The sequence below is a fragment of the Dipodomys spectabilis genome, unplaced genomic scaffold, assembly GCF_019054845.1.
Source record: "Dipodomys spectabilis isolate Male_0828 unplaced genomic scaffold, ASM1905484v1 ptg000175l, whole genome shotgun sequence".
NCBI lineage: Eukaryota > Metazoa > Chordata > Mammalia > Rodentia > Heteromyidae > Dipodomys > Dipodomys spectabilis.
In genome coordinates this window covers 16818862-16837328 of record NW_024870852.1, presented here as the reverse complement: position 1 = coordinate 16837328, position 18467 = coordinate 16818862, and the positions used below count along the sequence as shown (strand labels likewise).

The following is an 18467-nucleotide window of genomic DNA, read 5'->3' as shown; positions in this document are numbered from 1 at the left end:
CCTAGTCCATTAATCATAAACACCAAATGTGTGAACTCCAATTAATGTGATTTCTCTGTATGCTATGGAGATATACATCACATGCATACTTTAAGGATTACTTTTTGTTTTCAAAAGTCAAATATGAATAATTACTCACTCATCCTCATCTCGAGGTCTCTTTAATGGCTTAATATCCTCTTTAGGAGGAGCAAAATAGCCATCATCTTCAGGTTCATCTTTAATTCGTGGTGGGCTAATAAGAAAAACAAATGGCTAGTTATATTAAATACAAAATAATCATATGTACATAATATTTTTTCCATGAGCATTTCTTCTGAAGAAGGTAATACTGTCCTTACTTTACAGATCAACAGTTAATGTAAGAACTAGGGATGAAAGCTCCTTATTCCAAGTCAGAAATCTTTCCCACTATATTTTAGGACCCAAGCCAGAGAGATAAGCCTACATTATTTTCTTGAATTTGACTTACAGAAGTGATCCACTATACAGTAAACCTCACAAATAGTCTCATCTAACAGTTCTAATACTCTAAAACTAAAATACAACAAATAAGGAGTTGATCAATTTAAAATTCTAAAAATCTGGCCACAATGAACATGTATACTCAATTATTTAGAAAAGTAGACAAGCTGACAAAGTTGCAACAAAAATCAAGGTGAAATGCTAAATAAGAATGCCTAGAGCAAACTGAAGTCATTCTATGGCTAATGTAGTAGGCCTTTCAATAAGTAATCTTCCTGATTAGGTTTCCTTACTTATTTACAGAAAGCACTTTACTATGTTTTTTTAGATTTTTGACTTCTGAATATAAGAAGATGATCTAGCTAGATGACTATCTTGGAACATAAAAGGAAAGAAACAAACAAGTTCAACAACAATAAAAGCCAGGCCCAGGTGCCACTCAAGGATTCGTAAAGAACATCACAAGTCTGAGGTCTGCCTAAAGCAAAAGCATGAGACTTATCTGTAAAATTATTATTACAGAATACTATTACAGAATTATCTGTAAAATTAGTTCAACCCCCAGTACCATTCAAAAACAAATTAAAAAAAAAAACCCGAGTCCTTCTTCAGCTGCTCCTCCTCTCACCTCAAATCACTAACAAAACCATAAGGATCCAGAAAGAAATAAGCACTGACATTTACCCAACTAAAGTAAATCCTAGACCTAGAATTGTCACAAGTGAAGTTAAAAACGTGTAGAAAGAGTTCTTACTAGGCCTAAAGGAAGAAATAACAGTTTACCAGAAGTGAAGCATCTGGATTCTCTAGAAAGACATACACAAGCTAGCAAAGAAGTATAACAAAGTGAATCAGAGACCAATGCATAAAAGAAGGGTGCTTCCTAACCTTCTAACCCAGCAAGTCTGCAAGTGAACTCATAAGTATATTCCTAAGTCTAAAGAATATATTTATATCTTAACTTAGGAAACAAACATCTTAGGTGCCTCCTGGCAGAAATTAGCTGTCCTGAACCTCAGTCACTTTATCTAAGAAATCAGAATTCCTAGGGTAGTTTGCAGCTGGAATGCTTCCTGAATTTTATCTCTCTGCATTCCTAGACCAATTACTAAATATGCCTGCAGAGGGCATCTGCTTCTCCTAGTCTGAAAGACGTACAGGACAGGTAACAATTTTCATAAATTTTATCAAGCAAAACTGAAAGTTCAAAGTCTCAAGGAAGCAAAGCTCTCAAGACACTTAGCCCTAGTCACTAATGAAAACATTTTCAATAATTCCTAGCAAAACTCCACTCCCATTCTGTAGGAAAGTGAAGTGAGAACATATGGTGCAAAAAATGTAGGGTTTTTAAATCTAGAAAAGGACATAGGGCTTATTAGGGAGCTGATGAAGAAAATAAAGTAAAACTAATACAGAAAAGGTGGCCTTAGGATTGTGTGCATTTTCCACTTCAAGAAAACAGACATTATATATTTCTACCTAAATCTATACCCATTCCTAAATTTTAAGTCAAGAAAAGTTCTACAAGAAAGAAATCAGATTAGGTAATATTCTGGAATCCAATGTAAAAAAGCTACCTTGTGAAAATATTAAAAATCAGTGTAATCTTTTATTTTTTTTATTTTTTGCTAGTTCTGGGGCTCGAACTTAGAACCTTGGTAGTCTCACTCAGCTTAAGTTTGCTCAAGGCTGATACTCTATCATTATAGCTTCATCTCCAGTCTGGCATTTTGCTGGTTAATTGGAGAAGTTTAATGGACTTTCTGCCTGAGCTGGCTTTGAACTGAGATCTTCAAGCCACCAGTGCCTGGCGCAATAAATACTTTAAAAGGTTATTTTTGCATGCGTCAGTGGCCCATGCCTATAATCCTAGCTACTCAGGAGACTGAGATCTGAGGATCATGGTTCAAAGCCACTGATACTCTTATGTCCAATTAACCACCAAAAAAGCCAGAAGTAGAGTTGTGGTTCAAGTGGGTTAGTGCTAGCCTTGAGCAAAAGAGCTTAAGGACAGAGCCTGCGTAAGCCCTGACTTCAAGCCACAGTACCAGCACTAAGGAGAAAAAAAAAGGGCAAATTTTGTGGTATGAATATTACATCTTTTTTTTAAAATTCTCATAGCCAGGCACTGGTGACTCACACCTGTAATCCTAGCTACTCAGGAGGCTGAGATCTGAGGATCACAGTTCAAAGTCCGGGCAGGAAACTCCATGAGATTCTTTTTTATTATTATTATTGTTTTTTATTTTTGTCAGTTATAGGACTTGAACTCTGGGGCTGGGTGCTGTTCCTCAGTTCTTTACCCCAAGGCTAGTGCTCTACTACATGAGTCACTTCCAGTTTCAGGGACTTTCTTGCCCAGGCTGGCTTTGAACTGTGATCCTCAGATCTCAGCCTCCTGAATAGCTAGGATTATAGGTATGAGCTAGTGCTGTGAGATTCTTATATCCAATAAACTACTCAAAAAAGCCAGAAGTGGTGCTGTGGCTCAAGTGGTAGAGCATTCCCCTTGATCAAAAGAAGTTCAGGGTCAGTACCGAGGCCCAGAGTTCAAGCCCCAGGACCAGCAAAAAATAAAGAAAAAAAAGAAAAAAAAGAAAAAAATTCTCTTAATGTCAACCTTTTCCAATTCAAAAATAATCCTCTAGAAAGTGTGCTGGACAGGGCTGGGAAGGTGGCTCAGTGGTAGAGCGTTGCCTTGCATGCCTGAGGCCCTGGGTTTGATTCCTCAGCACCACTTAAGCAGGAAAAAAAAAGCCAGAAGTGGCGCTGGGCTTAAGTGGTAGAGCACTAGCCTTGAGGTGAAGAGCTGAGGGACCAGGCGCAGAGTTCAGGCCCACGACTGGGAAGGAAGGAAGGAAGGGAGGGAGGGAGGGAGGGAGGGAGGGAGGGAGGGAGGGAGGGAGGGAGGAAGGAAGGAAGGAAGGAAGGAAGGAAGGAAGGAAGGAAGGAAGGAAGGAAGGAAGGAAGGAAGGAGTGCTGGATCATCTCATTAACTGGCATTCTAGCAAGACTCAGTCTTGACACTGCTGACTTCCTAGGAACCATTAAGTTGACCAGGTTAAGTATTTGGGCTGAGCTCAGAAAACAACAGCAGTATTGACATCTGGCCTGCTGGTTACCCAGAGAAAAGCCAACATAGCAGAAGAGAGTTACCTAGAGAAGCCATTTTCCTTCTCCTTCTTTATTTTTGCATCCCCAGAGGCTCTAATCTGAAAGGTGAAACAACAGAAACTGATTAGCACATTTCAGAAATGATTAAACATGAATAACTAAGGAATTTAATGTCTTTTTAAGTCTCACTTTTATTTATTATTATTATTATTATTATTATTATTATTATTCCGTTGTGGGGCTTAAACTGCCCCTGAGCTTTTTCACTCAAAGCTAGCTACTAGCACTCTACCACTTTGAGTCACAGTGCCACTTCCAGTTTTCTGGTGGTTAATTGGAGATAAGAGTCTTACCAACTTTCCTGACAAGAGCTAGCTTTGAACTGTGATCCTCACATGCCTGGCTAGATAATTCTTTTAGGCAAAATTGTCCAATTCACTAAGAAATACTTTTCTTCAAAATATCAATTTTTTTATCTTTAGTAGTAGTACCCATTTCAACAGAATGTATCAACAGATACATTCCCCAAGAATCTGCCTGTGACCGTGGAAAAAAAGGGGAGGGGAGGGGAGGGGAGGGGAGGGAAGGGGAGGGGAGGGGAGGGGAGGGGAGGGGAGGAAAAAGGAAAAAAAAAAGGAAAAAGGAAAGGAAGCTAAAATCAAACAGAATAATCTACTTCCCTGCCTTCTTTGAGTTAGGTACTTTTCCTCTCCTCCAAACCTCCATTTTGTGAGACACTCTAGGTCTTTCAAAAATCTATACACATACTTTTGGAAGATTCAAAATATAGTAGTTATTTCAGGGAAGGATGGGGGACAGGAAATCAGGGATAAAAAGAGGAGATATCTTCATCTTTTTGCCTATTTCATAACATCTGAATTTAGCTGTTACCAACATTGCTTTTTCAAAAAGTGAAAATTAACAAAGCTTTAGATCATCTTCCAAAACCAGAGTTTATTTTTCCCTATATTCTCCACTTACCTACTGGTAACACAGAGTAAATAAATACAGTAACACTGGATAGATATGGACTGTGAGAAAACCGGTGGTAACCGGCTCTTTATGCATTCTAAGGCCAAGAGTTCTACCTATGAAACATAGGTAATTCTACCACCCACTTTACAAAGTAAGCAAAAATGAAAGTACACGTCACATCCCTTTTTCCTGTACTGGAAAACGCTATACCTTTTCCTCCTTTCGCTTTTCCTTGTCTCTATCTTTGTGTTTGTCTTTATGCTTTTCTGAACTTCCATCTTTGTGTTTGGTTTTCTCCTTCTCCTTGTGTTTCTTTTCAGAATCTTTATGTTCACTGTGAAAAACAAGACACAAAGTTTGGTTAACCTAAAGATCACAAGTTCAGCTCCTAGACATACATACATAAGGTAACATTAACTATGGAAACTTAGGGACAGTTTTTGTAGGTACATATGATCAAAATATACTATAGATATGTATGAAAATGCAGTAATAAAACCCATTGAAAACTGAAAAAAAAAATGAGGGGGGGAAATAAAGAGTAATCTAAGGGATGAATATAATTAAAGTGCCTTCTGTGCATGAACACAGATGTCACAGTGAAAACTGTTTCTATCATATACCTTAATAATTGTTTAAAAAGAAAAAATTCTGTTAAAAAGATTCAAGTAAAGGGTCAGATTTCTTCCCTTCTCTCCTCCTTGTTCCCTTCCACCTCATATTCTCTTTACCTTGTTGAATATTTTTATTTTTATTAAGAGACAGAGGAACCAAAGAAAATAGTCATTTTAAGCACACCAGGATAGTGTGTGTGTGTGTGTGTGTGTGTGTGTGTGTGTGTGTGTGTGTGTGTGTGTGTGTGTGTGTGTGTGTGTGTGTGTGTGTGTGTGTGTGTGTGTGTGTGTGTGTGTGTGTGTGTGTGTGTGTATGCATGCATATATATATAGCAAGCCAGGGATCAGTGTTATGTGCTTGTAATTAATTTGAAACCAGCTAGGGCAACAAGTTCTAAGACTTCATTTCCAAAATAACCAACAAAAACTCTGGCTGAAGTCATGGCTCAAGTGGTAAATAAAAGTTAAGCAAGCAACCAACTAAGTACAAAGCCCTTAAGTTCAAACTCTGGTACTATCATAAGAAAAAAGGAAAAAAAGAATATTATCAAGCTTCATATTATTTTTACAACATTCTACCTACAAACAACATAATGAGGTCTGAGAAGGTGGCTCAGTGGTAGAGTGCTTGCCTTGCATGCATGAGGCCCTGGGTTGATTCCTCAGCACCACACAAGCAGAAAAAGCCAGAAGTGGGACTGATGCTCAAGTGGTAGAGTGCTAGCCTTGAGCTGAAGAGCTGAGGGACAGTGCCCAGGCCCAGAGTTCAGGCCCCACGACCAGGAAAAAAAAAAAAAAACATAACAAAAGCTCCATTTTTGTTATTCATATTTGATATAAGGGACTTAAAAACTCAACAAAAATGTACTTGGGACTCTATCTTGAGATACATATACACAAGCCAGGCCTTGTGAAGCAAGCAATCCAACAGTGGATGTTTCCTTCAAACTTTAAAAAGAGCAAATCTCCTTAACAGGGAAATGCCAATCACTTCTAGAAGGGGCTTGAAGAAGAAAAAATCCATCTGAAACAAGGACAAATTCTATATTAAAGGTTGAAAGTTTTGCTTTTAAGGAGGTTATCTGGTCATACCAGTAGCAGTATAAAGAAAGCATTGCTCCCTTAGGAAAAAAAAATATGTAAGGCAAGAGCCATTAAATCAACATACCCTTTCATGCTAAGTTTTATTGTTTGAAAATTTCTCTTAGGGAAACATTACATATAAAGATGTTTGTTCTGGTACTTACTATAATAACCAAAAGGGAAAATAAACACGTAAATAAAACTCTAAGGAACTGGATATAACCTAAATGATTAATAAAGGGAAGCTGTGTTTTTAATCAAATTATGTAACTATTGTGCTATAATTTGAGTACCTCAAATACATGGAAAATATTTATGGCAAAAATGAAAAAAGTATATAAAACAATTGCAACTTTAAAAAAACATGCAAGTAGCTGGGCATTTGGTGGCTTATACCTGTAATACTGTAATACTAGCTATTTAGGAGCCTGAGATTTGAGGATCATGGTTTGAAACCAGCCAGGGCAGGAAAATCTGTGAAACCTTATCTCCAATAAATTACTCAGAAAAAGCCGGAAAAGCCGGAAAAGCCGGAAAAGCCGGGTGGCTCACTCCTGTAATCCTAGCTACTCAGGAGGCTGAGATCTGAGGATCATGGTTCAAAGCCAGCCTGGGCAGGAAAGTCCGTGAAACTCTTATCTCCAATAAATCACCAAAAAACCGAAGTGGCACTGTAGCTCAAGTGGTAGAGCGCTAGCCTTGGGCTGAAGAGCTGAGGGACAGTACTCAGGCCCAGAGTTCAAGCCCCACGACCAACAAAAGAAAAAAAAAGCAGCAGCTCAGAATCAGTGCCCTAGCCTAGAGTTCAAATCCTAAGAACAGAGAAAACAAAAACAAAAACTTGTCTATCCAGAGGATCAAAACAGGACAAATAAATGATGATGTGCAGTTAGAAGGCAGGGAGACTAGTCCCCTTACCTGTGTACTCACACTCCTCCCTCTATTGCTCTTAGTAGTGGATGACATATATTGGTATAAGTATCTACAAGAGCAAACTTCTCTAACTCTTGGTTGGGGGCAGCGTGCTGGTGGCATGAGGTAACCAAGGTTCTTCTAGACTGTTCATGGCACCAGTAAAGCATTCTACTCAATTTGTTTTGTTATGTGTGCATGTGCACGTGCACATGTGCACACGCGCTTGCATGCATGTTGGTTCTGGGGGCTTGAACTCAGGAGCTGGGCACTATACCTGAGAGTCTTTTGCTCAAGACTACCATATGAGCCACAGCTCCACTTCTGACTTTTCTGGTGGTTATTTGCCTGGGCTGGCTTTGGACCTTGATTCTCAGATCTCAGCCTACAGAGTAACTAGGATTACAGGTATGAGCCACTAGCACCCAGCTGAATGTGTTCTTATAACAAGTGTTTTGCTAAAGTAGAATTTTTTATTAAAAAAATTTCCTATACTTAGTTTTAAAAAAATAAATCCCATTGAATCACCATTCTTAACAGTTTTATGAACTTCTCCAGAATTCTGAGAACTGAGCTAATTCTTGAGGTATTTACACACATACAATCCTAAATACACCGTGTTTTTATAATACCAACAATGTTTGGGCTCACTAGTCATCATAAAAGCACTATAGTTGTTTCATTAATTATATAAGGAGGGCTTCCTTCCCACATTTCCACACACGTATACAATGTATCCAACAAACTATCTTCACTCTATTATTCTACTTTACCCTAACTCCCCCTTAAAACAATTTGGACAGATTTCACTATTCTGTTTTTATTCTCATATCCATTCTCATTTATCTCTTGGCTAGACCTTCCTCTCTCCTACAGAGTCTATTTTACTTTCCTGTCATTCATTTTTGTTGTTGTTTTGGGACGTTTTAGTGTGCCAAGAGGTTTCACCATGGTATTTCAGACATGGATACATTACGTTTTGTTCAGAATAACTTTCTATTGCTTTCTCTTTTCCCACCCCTCAATTAATCAACAGCTTTCATTGAGATTCCTAATGCTATCTTCATATGGTTTAAGTGGTAGAGTGCTTACCTAGTAAGCACAAGACTGAGTTCAAACCCCAGTACCAAAGCAAAAGACAGGACAAAAAAAAAAAAAAAAAAAACAACCCACAAAACCAAATCCTATAGAGGTCTTAAATATTTAATATAAATAATTGACTCAGATAGCTAAGTTCAGAAACATCTATCTCTAGGATCTTCCGTCTTTTTTTACATTCTGTCTCCTGCCTCTGTCCCCTTTCTCTTCTTTTGTGTGTGTGGGGGTGGGGAGGTGGAATATAGTACTAAGAAAGAACCCAGGGCCTCTAGGCAAAGGCTCTATCAGTTGAGACATGTTCCCAGCCCTTTTATTTGTATTACTGCTTTTGAGATAAAGTCTCACTAATTCTGCCTAGACTGGCTTAGCATTTGTGATCTTCTTACCACAATATCCCAAGTATAGGATATGGGCCATCACATCAGGCCTTGATTCTCTTTCATTTTAGAAAGCAATTCTTAGAATATTAATCTGAGTCACTGGAAAACTGGCAACAGAACATGGGTACCTCTGAGATGTACACATTCCTCTGGTTTTCAGCATTACTATTCATTTTGGCCAAGTAAAGGGAATCTATGAGTTACAAGGCAATAAAGACAGTTTCTAAGCCAGTCCTGGAAACCAGCCAACCTAACTCAAAAAGTCAGTTGATTCTTCGTCTGATAAACCAGAGGGAAATCCATGGTTCAAGAATACCTCTAGAGTAGTAACATCTGCTAGAGTAGTGACTTTCTTTTGTTGGTCATAATCACAAAGATCTACAATCAACCTGAATTTCCAAAGGAACTTAATCTCTTCTAGTCCCAAATTTAATATTCATACTAGCTGAGTTCAGATGATCTAGGTAAGGACAGTTTGTGTTACAAGGCATCTCCACTGGGAAAATGCTTTGGAAATTTGTGATTAATTAGCTCTACTAGGCCTTGGAACTCAGTTCTACCTCTTCTTCTCAGATGCTGTCCTGTCCCTACCTACCTCCAGAACAGAGACCAAATATTGAGGGGCTCAACTGGCCATCTACCAGCTGACCAGTGGGTTATCTATCCACAGTCACAGGAATGCTGGCAAACGTGTCTACTTCTCCCCCCTCCACCCTGCACTATTCTTTCCTAAGAACCTATCTGAAATAAGTAGCAAAAGCACTGAGGAACCAAATCCTATGAAACACAAGTGCATCATTAGCCACAAAGTCAAAAGTAGGATTTGGAGAGTGGTAGGAAGTGAAGCCAACAAAGTATCAAGCTGACATTTTTTTCTTCCTTCCCTTCTCCACTTCCTTCTTTTATCTTTTGGTGGCAGGACCTGGTATGTATAATCCAGGCTGGTCTGGAATTCATAATCCTCCTACCTCTGCCTCCCTAGTGCTGGGTTTGATTATAATCATATACTACGATAGTTTTAAAAAACAAAACAAAAATAAAAACAAAGAACAACAAAAAAAAAATGGATATCTTTTTCCAAAAGGCTTGAGACTAGGTTGTCTTTCATGGTGACATGAAGAGCTACACCAGTCCGCTGGTCCTGAAATAGTAAAATCTGACTAATGTGGAAGAAGTTCACACGCTAATTGCCTGTTTTAAGTGATATCAATCTTTTCTTTATAAATCAATATAGATCCTACTTTTCCCGTACACAATAGGTACAATATAGCCAAGTCCCAAAACCAATTCCAAATAAAATTGAAGGCTACAGAAAAGTTGACTATATACTGAACAAACTTACATGGGACTAAATAAAAAGCAGCAGAAGAAAGATTTAACATCAACCACAGGAGGAGGGAAGGAGAAGAGGAGGGAGGAGAGTAGGAAGGGGGGAAGGAAGGAAGGAAGGAAGGAAGGAAGGAAGGAAGGAAGGAAGGAAGGAAGGAAGGAAGGAAGGAAGGAAGGAAGGAAGGAAGGAAGGAAACCCAAAACATCTAATGACTGGCTAAGCACAGAGTGCTGATCCCTTGGCTCAGGGATCCTGACTGTTTAGGAATAATATTCCATAACAGAGACTGGATAAGTAAGTCAGTGCTAAAGAGAACAAATGAAGATTCAAAGCTACCACGCTAGAATGTTCATATCCATCATATGCATTAAATAACTAAATTCTACTAACAATAATAATAGGAAAAAGTATTCCACTATTTTAAAGTGAAAATGGAGAGACTGCTGGTCTGTCTCTAAGGAGTGACTCTCTTAGACAAGCAGACAGCAGGATGATAGGCATTTGTCTAAGGCATTTAAGCAGGAGAAATGTGGGAGAAAGAGGAAATCGAGCTTAGCAATAAAAAAACAAAAGCAAAAAAAACAGGAAGGAAAAGTATTTCCCTTCTGCATTAAAAAAAAAAAGTAATTCTTTAGGAAAAAATCTAATATTCTAGGAACCAAGAATGATGTTTAGGGGACACCATATTTTCTTTTTTGGAAGGAAGGGGGGGGGGGGGTGTTGTACTTTGCTAGCTAGCTGCTATACTACTTGGGCTATACTTTCCAACCAAAAATGAAGATTTAAACTCAGGCAGTCCTAAGTCATGTATTTGACTGTTCTGTTACTTCCCAAACAAGGTAAAACGGAAGCATTATTAGGGGAAACAAAAGCCTCCTTATCTTCTGAGAATAAGATTTAACTACTGCCACTCCTCAAAGGCAGCACACCCTTTCAGGTCAAGCCAAGTGGATCACAGGGTATCCCTGGGAGATAGCTGAGTGAGCCCCAAAAGTTGCAGAAGGAAGGAAATTAATGGCTCTTTCAAGGAAACAGAATAAAGTTCAGTATTTTTTTAAAAAAAGAAAAATAATCCCAGGTACCTTCAAAGTTGTCTCTGGACAAAGTACCACAGCCAGTTTCCAAAACCTTCCAAATGAAGGTTTCTTAACATCCTCCATCATTATCGGTCACTATACAAAATTACAAGGACTGTTTTAATTAAAGTAGTCCCCTCCTAGATATGTTCCAGGAGCTTGGTAGATACGTGAGACAGTACTGAACCCTATATAGACCACGTTTTCTCCTATCTAATATATAAGAATACCTATGGCAGGGTTGGGAATGTGGCTTAGTGGTAGAGTACTTGCCTAACATGCATGCATGAAGCCCTGGGTTTGATTCCTCCGTACCACATAAACAGAAAAAAGCTGGAAGTGGTGTTGTGGCTCAAGTGGTAGAGTGCTTAGCCTTGAGCAAAAGAAGCTCAGGGGCAGAGCCCAGGCCCTGAGGCTCAAGCCTCAGGACTGGCAAAAAAGGGTATCTATGACAAAGTTTAATTTACAAATCAGATATGGTAAGAGATTAACAATAATTTACTATAGATCGCAGCATCCAAACTTTTTTTTTCCTTTCCTTACAAGAAACACTTTATGGTGCCTCTGGCATATCCTGATGGCCAGCATCACTACTCTCAAGATTTCAGGGGGCTGGGAAGGTGGCTCAGTGGTAGAGTGCTTGCCTTGCATGCATGAGGCCTTCAGTTCGATTCCTCAGCACCACATAAGCAGAAAAAGCTGAAAGTGGGGCTGAGGCTCAAGTGGTAGAGCACCAGTCTACAGCTGAAGAGCTGAGGGACAGTGCCCAGGCTCAGAGCTCAGGCCCCACAACTGACCAAAAAAAAGATTTCAGGATATTACCAAGTAAGTAAGGGTTATATGAGTGCATGCATGGGATATGGTCACCGGAGGTCTGAGGAAGACTGTGGCCACCACTAAGTGACTACCAGGTGACAGTGTACACAAATGACATGGGATGGATCCAGGACTTAGATCCAAGTCCTGGCACTAGACTTCATTGTGAGATTCAGAATGGCATACAATTTAAACCCCATTAATTATTTATTTCTAGAATTTTCCATTTAATATACTTTGTGCTTCAGATAAAGGAGGAAACTACAGGAAACTATGAATAAAAAGAAACACTATATAGAATTATTGGAACTTCAAGTAGACTGGAATCTGAAAAATTATTTAATCCTTATTTTCAAGCTGGAGAGGATAAACAGTTGTATCAGAGAAAACAATTCACAGGGGCTGGGAAGGTGGCTCAATGTTAGAGCGCTTGCCTTGCATGCCTGAGGCCCTTGGTTCGATTCCTCAGCACCACTTAAGCAGGGAAAAAAAAGCCGGAAGTGGCGCTGTGGCTCAAGTGGTAGAGTGCTAGCCTTGAGCTGAAGAACTGAGGGACAGCGTCCAGGCCCAGAGTTCAGGCCCCATGACCGGCCCAAAACAATACAAAAAAAATTCACATAAAGCAGCCCCATTCCTGCTCTATGTTCCTCGTCTTTATTAACAGGGTAAGGAGCCACCCAATTATCTAAGAATTCTATTTGTACCATATAAAAGTGACTGATTTTCTCAACCATTTCCAATGGCCTCTTTCCCTCTTCAGATTCAAACCTCACCTCCTCCCCCCCCCCCTTCTCCTCCCCACTCCTCTTCCTCCTCCTTCTTTTTTGCCAATCTGAGGCTCGAACTCTGGGCCTGGGCATTGTCCCTGAGCTTCTTTTGCTCAAGGCAAGTGCTCTACCACTTGAGCCATGGCACCACTTCCAGCTTTTTTTTTAGTAATTTATTGGAGAGACTCATGGACTTTCTGGCCCGGGCTGGCTTTGAACTGCGATCCTCAGATCTTAGCCTACTAAGTAGCTAGAATTATAGGCATGAGCCACTGGCCCCCGGCTAAATCTCAACTTCTTTAAACATCTTTTAGTATCTTTCCATCCATTGTTTGGGGCTTCATGTTTCACGCTACCAGCTTTATGTAATTCAGGCATCCATCTAGCTGGATTCCTCCTAAAGCAAACCTAGGGATTGAACCTAGAACCTTGCATATGCTAGACAAGTGGTCTCCCACTTGTGCTATGCTCCTAGCTGTGTGCCCTTCTTTTTTTGTTCTGTTTCTGGGAGAGGGTCATTATATAGCCCAAGCTAGCCTTCAACTATTAATCTTGTCTTGGCCTCCCAAGTGATGGGATTACAGACCTGTATCACCATGCCCCAGCAGTAGTGCTCCTATTCATAGTCATTATCTTCTCTTGTCAAGATCATAACCACTTGTATTTGGGGGGGGGGGGGGGGGGTAGAATTAAGAGTTTGAATTGAGGGCCTTACAAATTCCTCTTACTGCTGAGCCACATCTTAAGCCCTGTTTTCTACTGGGTAATTTTAAGATAAGCTCTTACTTCTTACCTAGGCATAAGCCTGGGTACAGTCCACCCATGTTAGGCCTCCCATCATAGCTGGGATCATAGGCTCAAGGTACTATGTCCAGCTTTCCACTGAGAAGAGGTCTTATAAACTTTTCTGCCCCAGCTGGTCTCAAATTATGATCCTATCAATCAGCCTCTCAAGTAGCCAAATTACAGGTATAAACCAAGCAGCACCCAGCCAAATTCTTAACTACTTTTAATGGTTAGCTCAAATGTTATATCTTAACAACAACAAAAAAAGATTGTAAATCATTACAAAAAAGACTAGAAATAACTGAAAACATCAATGTTCCAAAGTAGATAATTAACTATTAAACTGGATTCAACTACCCAAACTGACAGGTCCAATTTATCTACGTAATGTTCTATTAGGTTTCGTGGTAATCATCATTATTAGCACCATCATTATCTTAATTATCTGGTCTGCTACCGTTTCTGATGAGCTATCATGTACCTAAACAAATCTGAAAGCTTGCCAAGGCAGGTATTGTTATCAACAGTTAATCAAAAAAGAAAATGAGACCCAAAGAAATAGGTTGTAAATGACAGAATTTGGCCTTTCAACTTCTATTTCAATACGCTTGCTTTCAAGTATCTCACTCCCACACGACCTGCAGCAGTTTCAAGTTTCCTCATTTCTAACACTACTCATGTTAATTGTTCAAGGCAATACAGAAATGCAAACATAAATGAAGACCTCACAAAGAAAGGAGTAAACATCCTTTACATTACTTTAGGATATATTGCTTTATATTTGCTTTAGGAAAAAACTGGATGCCTAGTTGAAGTGCATGATCCAAAAATTCTACATTTTTTCAATTCAGGATCTGAAACTTATGAAGGTAAAGCAGAAGTGTCCTGACTGAGATTTTTCTCACACTCACTGTATAAATGATCCATGTCTATATGACTGACAAATTATTTCCATTGCTTTTTTATACACAGAAGGAAGAAGAATTTGAGCTCTGAACCTCACACTTGCTAGGCAGGCAGGTAAGACTAGGTGCTCTACCATTTGAGGCTCATATACCAGCCCTCTTTGCTTTATTTATTTGTCAGTCATGGGGCTTGAACTCTGGGCCTGGGCACTGTCCCTGAGCTCTTCGGCTCAAGGCAAGCACTCTACCACTTGAGCCAGTTTTCCTGGTGGTTTATTGGAGATAAGAGTCTCATGGACTTTCCTGCCTAGGCTGCTTTGAACTGCAATCTTCAGATCTCAGCCTCCTGAGTAGCGAGAGCCAGTGGCACCCAGCTTTTATTTTTTTCCAGATAGAATCTAAGGTTTTGCCAGGGCCAACTTCAGACCTTGATCTACTCACTTATGCCTCCTCCCTCCATAGCTGGGATTACAGGAGACTCACCTTATTGGTAGAGATGGGATGGGGGCCTCCCTAATTTTTTTGCTTAGGCTAGCCTCAAACCACATCTTCCTGATCTCTACCTCCCAAGTAGTTGGGATAAAAGTCACGAGCCTCCACACCCAGCTTTTTAAAATCTGTTTCTATGCTGGGGTTGGACTCAGAGATATGCCTCCAGCATTTATTTGATTTTTAAAAACCTAAGATGCCTCCAACACAAACAAGGGAGCAGTACTTACACCTGGAAAGATAGTTTGGCCACACAATTGACTTTTTCTTATTGAGAGTTTGTTTTGGTTTGTTTTTATCCCCTGGAAGGAATACTGTAGTGGAGACTCAGAAGCCCAGTCTCTCTTTATTCAGCTACTATACCTTTCTTTGTGACTTTTGCACACATGACTTCAGAGTCTTACTTATACAAAGAGAAAACCAAAAGAATGATCTTCAATATCTGCTCCTTTGTTTTTCACCTTGAGTGAAGTCAATAAAGAGGAAACAAATGAACCAGATAAAACATTCTGAGGACTGAGGTCTACACCCTGAGAGATAAAGGCTGCTAGCCCTCCTTAGAGGATGGAAAGACTAATTAAAAGGTTTTAATGCCCACCCTTTTTAAGGTACAGGGGGAAAAAAATCTAAATCCAAGCACTTCTTAATCAAGGCAAATTTTCAGCATTATTGATTAATGCAATCCTATGCTACAATGAGTCCATACTTGATTTAGTTTAAAAAAAACCACTATGTTTTAAATTAAGTACACATGGAAGGTTTACTTTATTTGCTTATACATCTTGATTTCAACAATGGCATCCCCAATGAGGTTTGAGTTATCAAGGCATCCTCTTAGCAATTCCAGAATCAAAAACAGTCTTTGTTTACTTTGGCTACCCATGTTATTAACCTTGGATCAAGTCAGTACCTATTCCAGGGACGTCAGCAAAACTAAACCACACCGAATGAGAGATTTGTTGGTGCAACCCTTACCTGTTGCTATGCTTGGATTTCTCCCTGTCCTTTTCCTTGTCCTTCTTGTGCTCTTTATGTCGGTGCTCTCGATCTTTATGTTTATCTTTGTGTTTATGCGAATCTAGAATCATAAGAGATGAGTTAGTTAAGAGGAAACATGAGCTGTCTTCTACCTGCTTACCGTAACAAGTCAAGCCATTAAGAAGTACAGGGTTAAAATGGCAAAGTAGCCGAAATGGCATATGCCACTGGAGGGAAGACGGGCACCCATTACCCTTCCTCCAAAACCAAGACCAGTGGGGAGGGTGGAGGTGAGGAAAAAGGATTTAACTTTGTGGGAAAAAAAAGTTAGCGTTCTTCTTCCTAAATCAAGTACTACTTAAGCTAAACAGCTAAGTGATATAAAAGCACAAATGTTTGTTTCCTTCTTATAGGGTTTGAGTTTAAGTAGGTCCTCTATGGCTTGAACCATGTTCTAACTATTTTTTGCTTTCTTAAAGACTCAGTATAAGTCTTAACATATACACAGACTTGATCCCCATCACAAACAAGATTTACAACAAATCCATCAGTCTAAAAACTTTCCCATATATCCTCCTTCTTCTGATAAATCTCCACCTTCTATTCCTCAGTATAAAGTACAGATCTGATAGGATCAATTTATGGAGATTAGGTTCTAAAGTTCACAAGAATAAAGAAAATGATATAGGATTTATTCTTTTTGCCTCTCACTTATTTTGCTCTACAGGTGCTTTCTTTGTTGTTTTTTTGCCAGTCCTGAGACTTGAACTCTGGGCCTGGGCACTGTTCCGGAGCCTCTTTTGCTCAAGGCAAGCAAACTACCACTTGAGCCACAGTGCCTTTTCCCCCCCTTTTTAAAAATAGTTTATTGGGAAGTGGCGCTGTAGCTCAAGTGGTAGATTGCTTGCTTGCCTTGAGCAGAAAAGCTCAGGGACAGTGCCTAGGCCCAGAGTTCAAGCCTCACGACTGACAAACAAACAAACAAAAAAAGGACAGATAAAAATAGTTTATTGGAGATAGGTCTCAAAACTACCACTTCAAAGTGCCACAGTGCCTTTTTCCCTTTTTAAAAATAGTTTATTGGAGATAGGTCTCATGGAGTTTCCTGCCTGGGCTGGTTTCAAATTGCGATGCTCCTATCTCAGCCTCCTGAGTAGCTAGGCTGACCTGTGGAGCACCTGGCTGTTCCATACATCTTTAATATTCATCATTTAGCTGGTTTCTTTATTGATGGAGATGGGGTTGCCTGAGGAATTCTAAGGAAGTACTTTACCATTGAACATTGAACATCTCTCTGGTTCCATTTTAGTCCTGAGTGGTAGCCCCTTAAACAAATATACTGAAAATTATACCTTCACTTTTTGATGGACATTTGTTTCCAGGTATTGGTTATCACGAATAAGTCTGCAGTGAACATTTATATGCACATACTTCTATATACTTATTACTCTTGGCACGCATTTAGACGTGAGATTGCTGGGTCATATAAAAATATGTATTTACAGGAAACTGCCAAACTGTATTTTAAATAGCTACATTGTTATATATGATTGGTAGTCTAATTCCCACCAAAATCTGGCCTATAATTTTAGCTACTGTAGTAGATATGTGGTGGTTCTTCACTGTAGTTGATGATAAATGCTTAATGAAAAACTTTTTTCACCCCCCCCTTTTTTGGTCAAATATCTGCTCTAATTTTTCTCCAATTTTTTTTTTCTTATTACTGAGTTGTATAAGTTCTTTCTATTCTGGATTGCATTTATTTTAACTAACCTGTATTGTGAATGTTTTCTATTCATTATTGCCTTTTTTAAATCTCCAATTCTATCCATTGTCCTGCAGTCAATACATTCTTAATGGTTGAATACTCCATTATGTACATATGCTTTTAAAACAACCCATTCATTAATTGATAGGAACCTGGATTAATTCCATGACTTGGATACTGTTAACAGTGTAAGAATAAAGACAGCTGTGCACCTGAGTCCTTTAAATATGTACTCATATTTATGTGCCAGAAGTGGCGCTGTGGCTCAAGTGGTAGAGCGCCAGCCTTGAGCTGAAGAGCTAAGGGACAGCACCCAGGCCCAGAGTTCAGGCCCCACTACCGACAAAATTAATTAATTAATACTTATATTTACCGCAAATACATACTAAGTGCAGATGGATGATATGGTAGTTTTAGATTTCTGAGGAACCCCTAGTGATTGTAATGGTTGGCTGCACTAATTTACATTTCCATTCACAGAATGTAAATGGCGTTTTTTTGGTTGTAGGTGTGGGTCTTGAACTCTGGGCCTGGGCGCTGTCCCTCAGCTCTACCACTTAAGCCACAGAGCCACTTCCAGTTTTCTGGTGGTTAACTAGAGATAAGAGTCTCACAGATGTTCCCGCCTGAGCTGGCTTTGAACAGTGATCCTCAGATCTCAACCTCCTGAGTAGCTAGGATTACAGACATGAGCCACTGGTGCCCAGTTAAGTGTTCATTTTTTTGGTAATAAAGATTTCTAGCCGGGGGCCGGTGGCTCACACCTGTAATCCTAGCTACTCAGGAGGCTGAGATCTGAGGATCGAAGTTCAAAGTCAGCCCGACAGGAAAGTTTGTGAGAATCTTATCCCCAATAAACTACTAGAAGTGGTGCTGTGGCTCAAGCGGTAGAGCACTCGCCTTGAGCTGAA

General features: G+C 39.6%; 1 protein-coding gene across 1 annotated transcript in view; it reads right to left on the bottom strand.

Annotated features, from left to right (window-relative positions):
* The window catches only part of Top1 (DNA topoisomerase I), an 89773-nt gene that overhangs the window by 39858 nt on the left and 31448 nt on the right, over positions 1 to 18467 (bottom strand). Inside the window, exons 3-6 of the mRNA XM_042694329.1 lie at positions 15786 to 15888; positions 4765 to 4888; positions 3622 to 3677; positions 140 to 235 (exon numbers count right to left, since the gene is read on the bottom strand). Of these exons, the coding sequence (XP_042550263.1) occupies positions 140 to 235; positions 3622 to 3677; positions 4765 to 4888; positions 15786 to 15888 (379 nt within the window). The remainder of the gene's footprint in view (positions 1 to 139; positions 236 to 3621; positions 3678 to 4764; positions 4889 to 15785; positions 15889 to 18467) is intronic.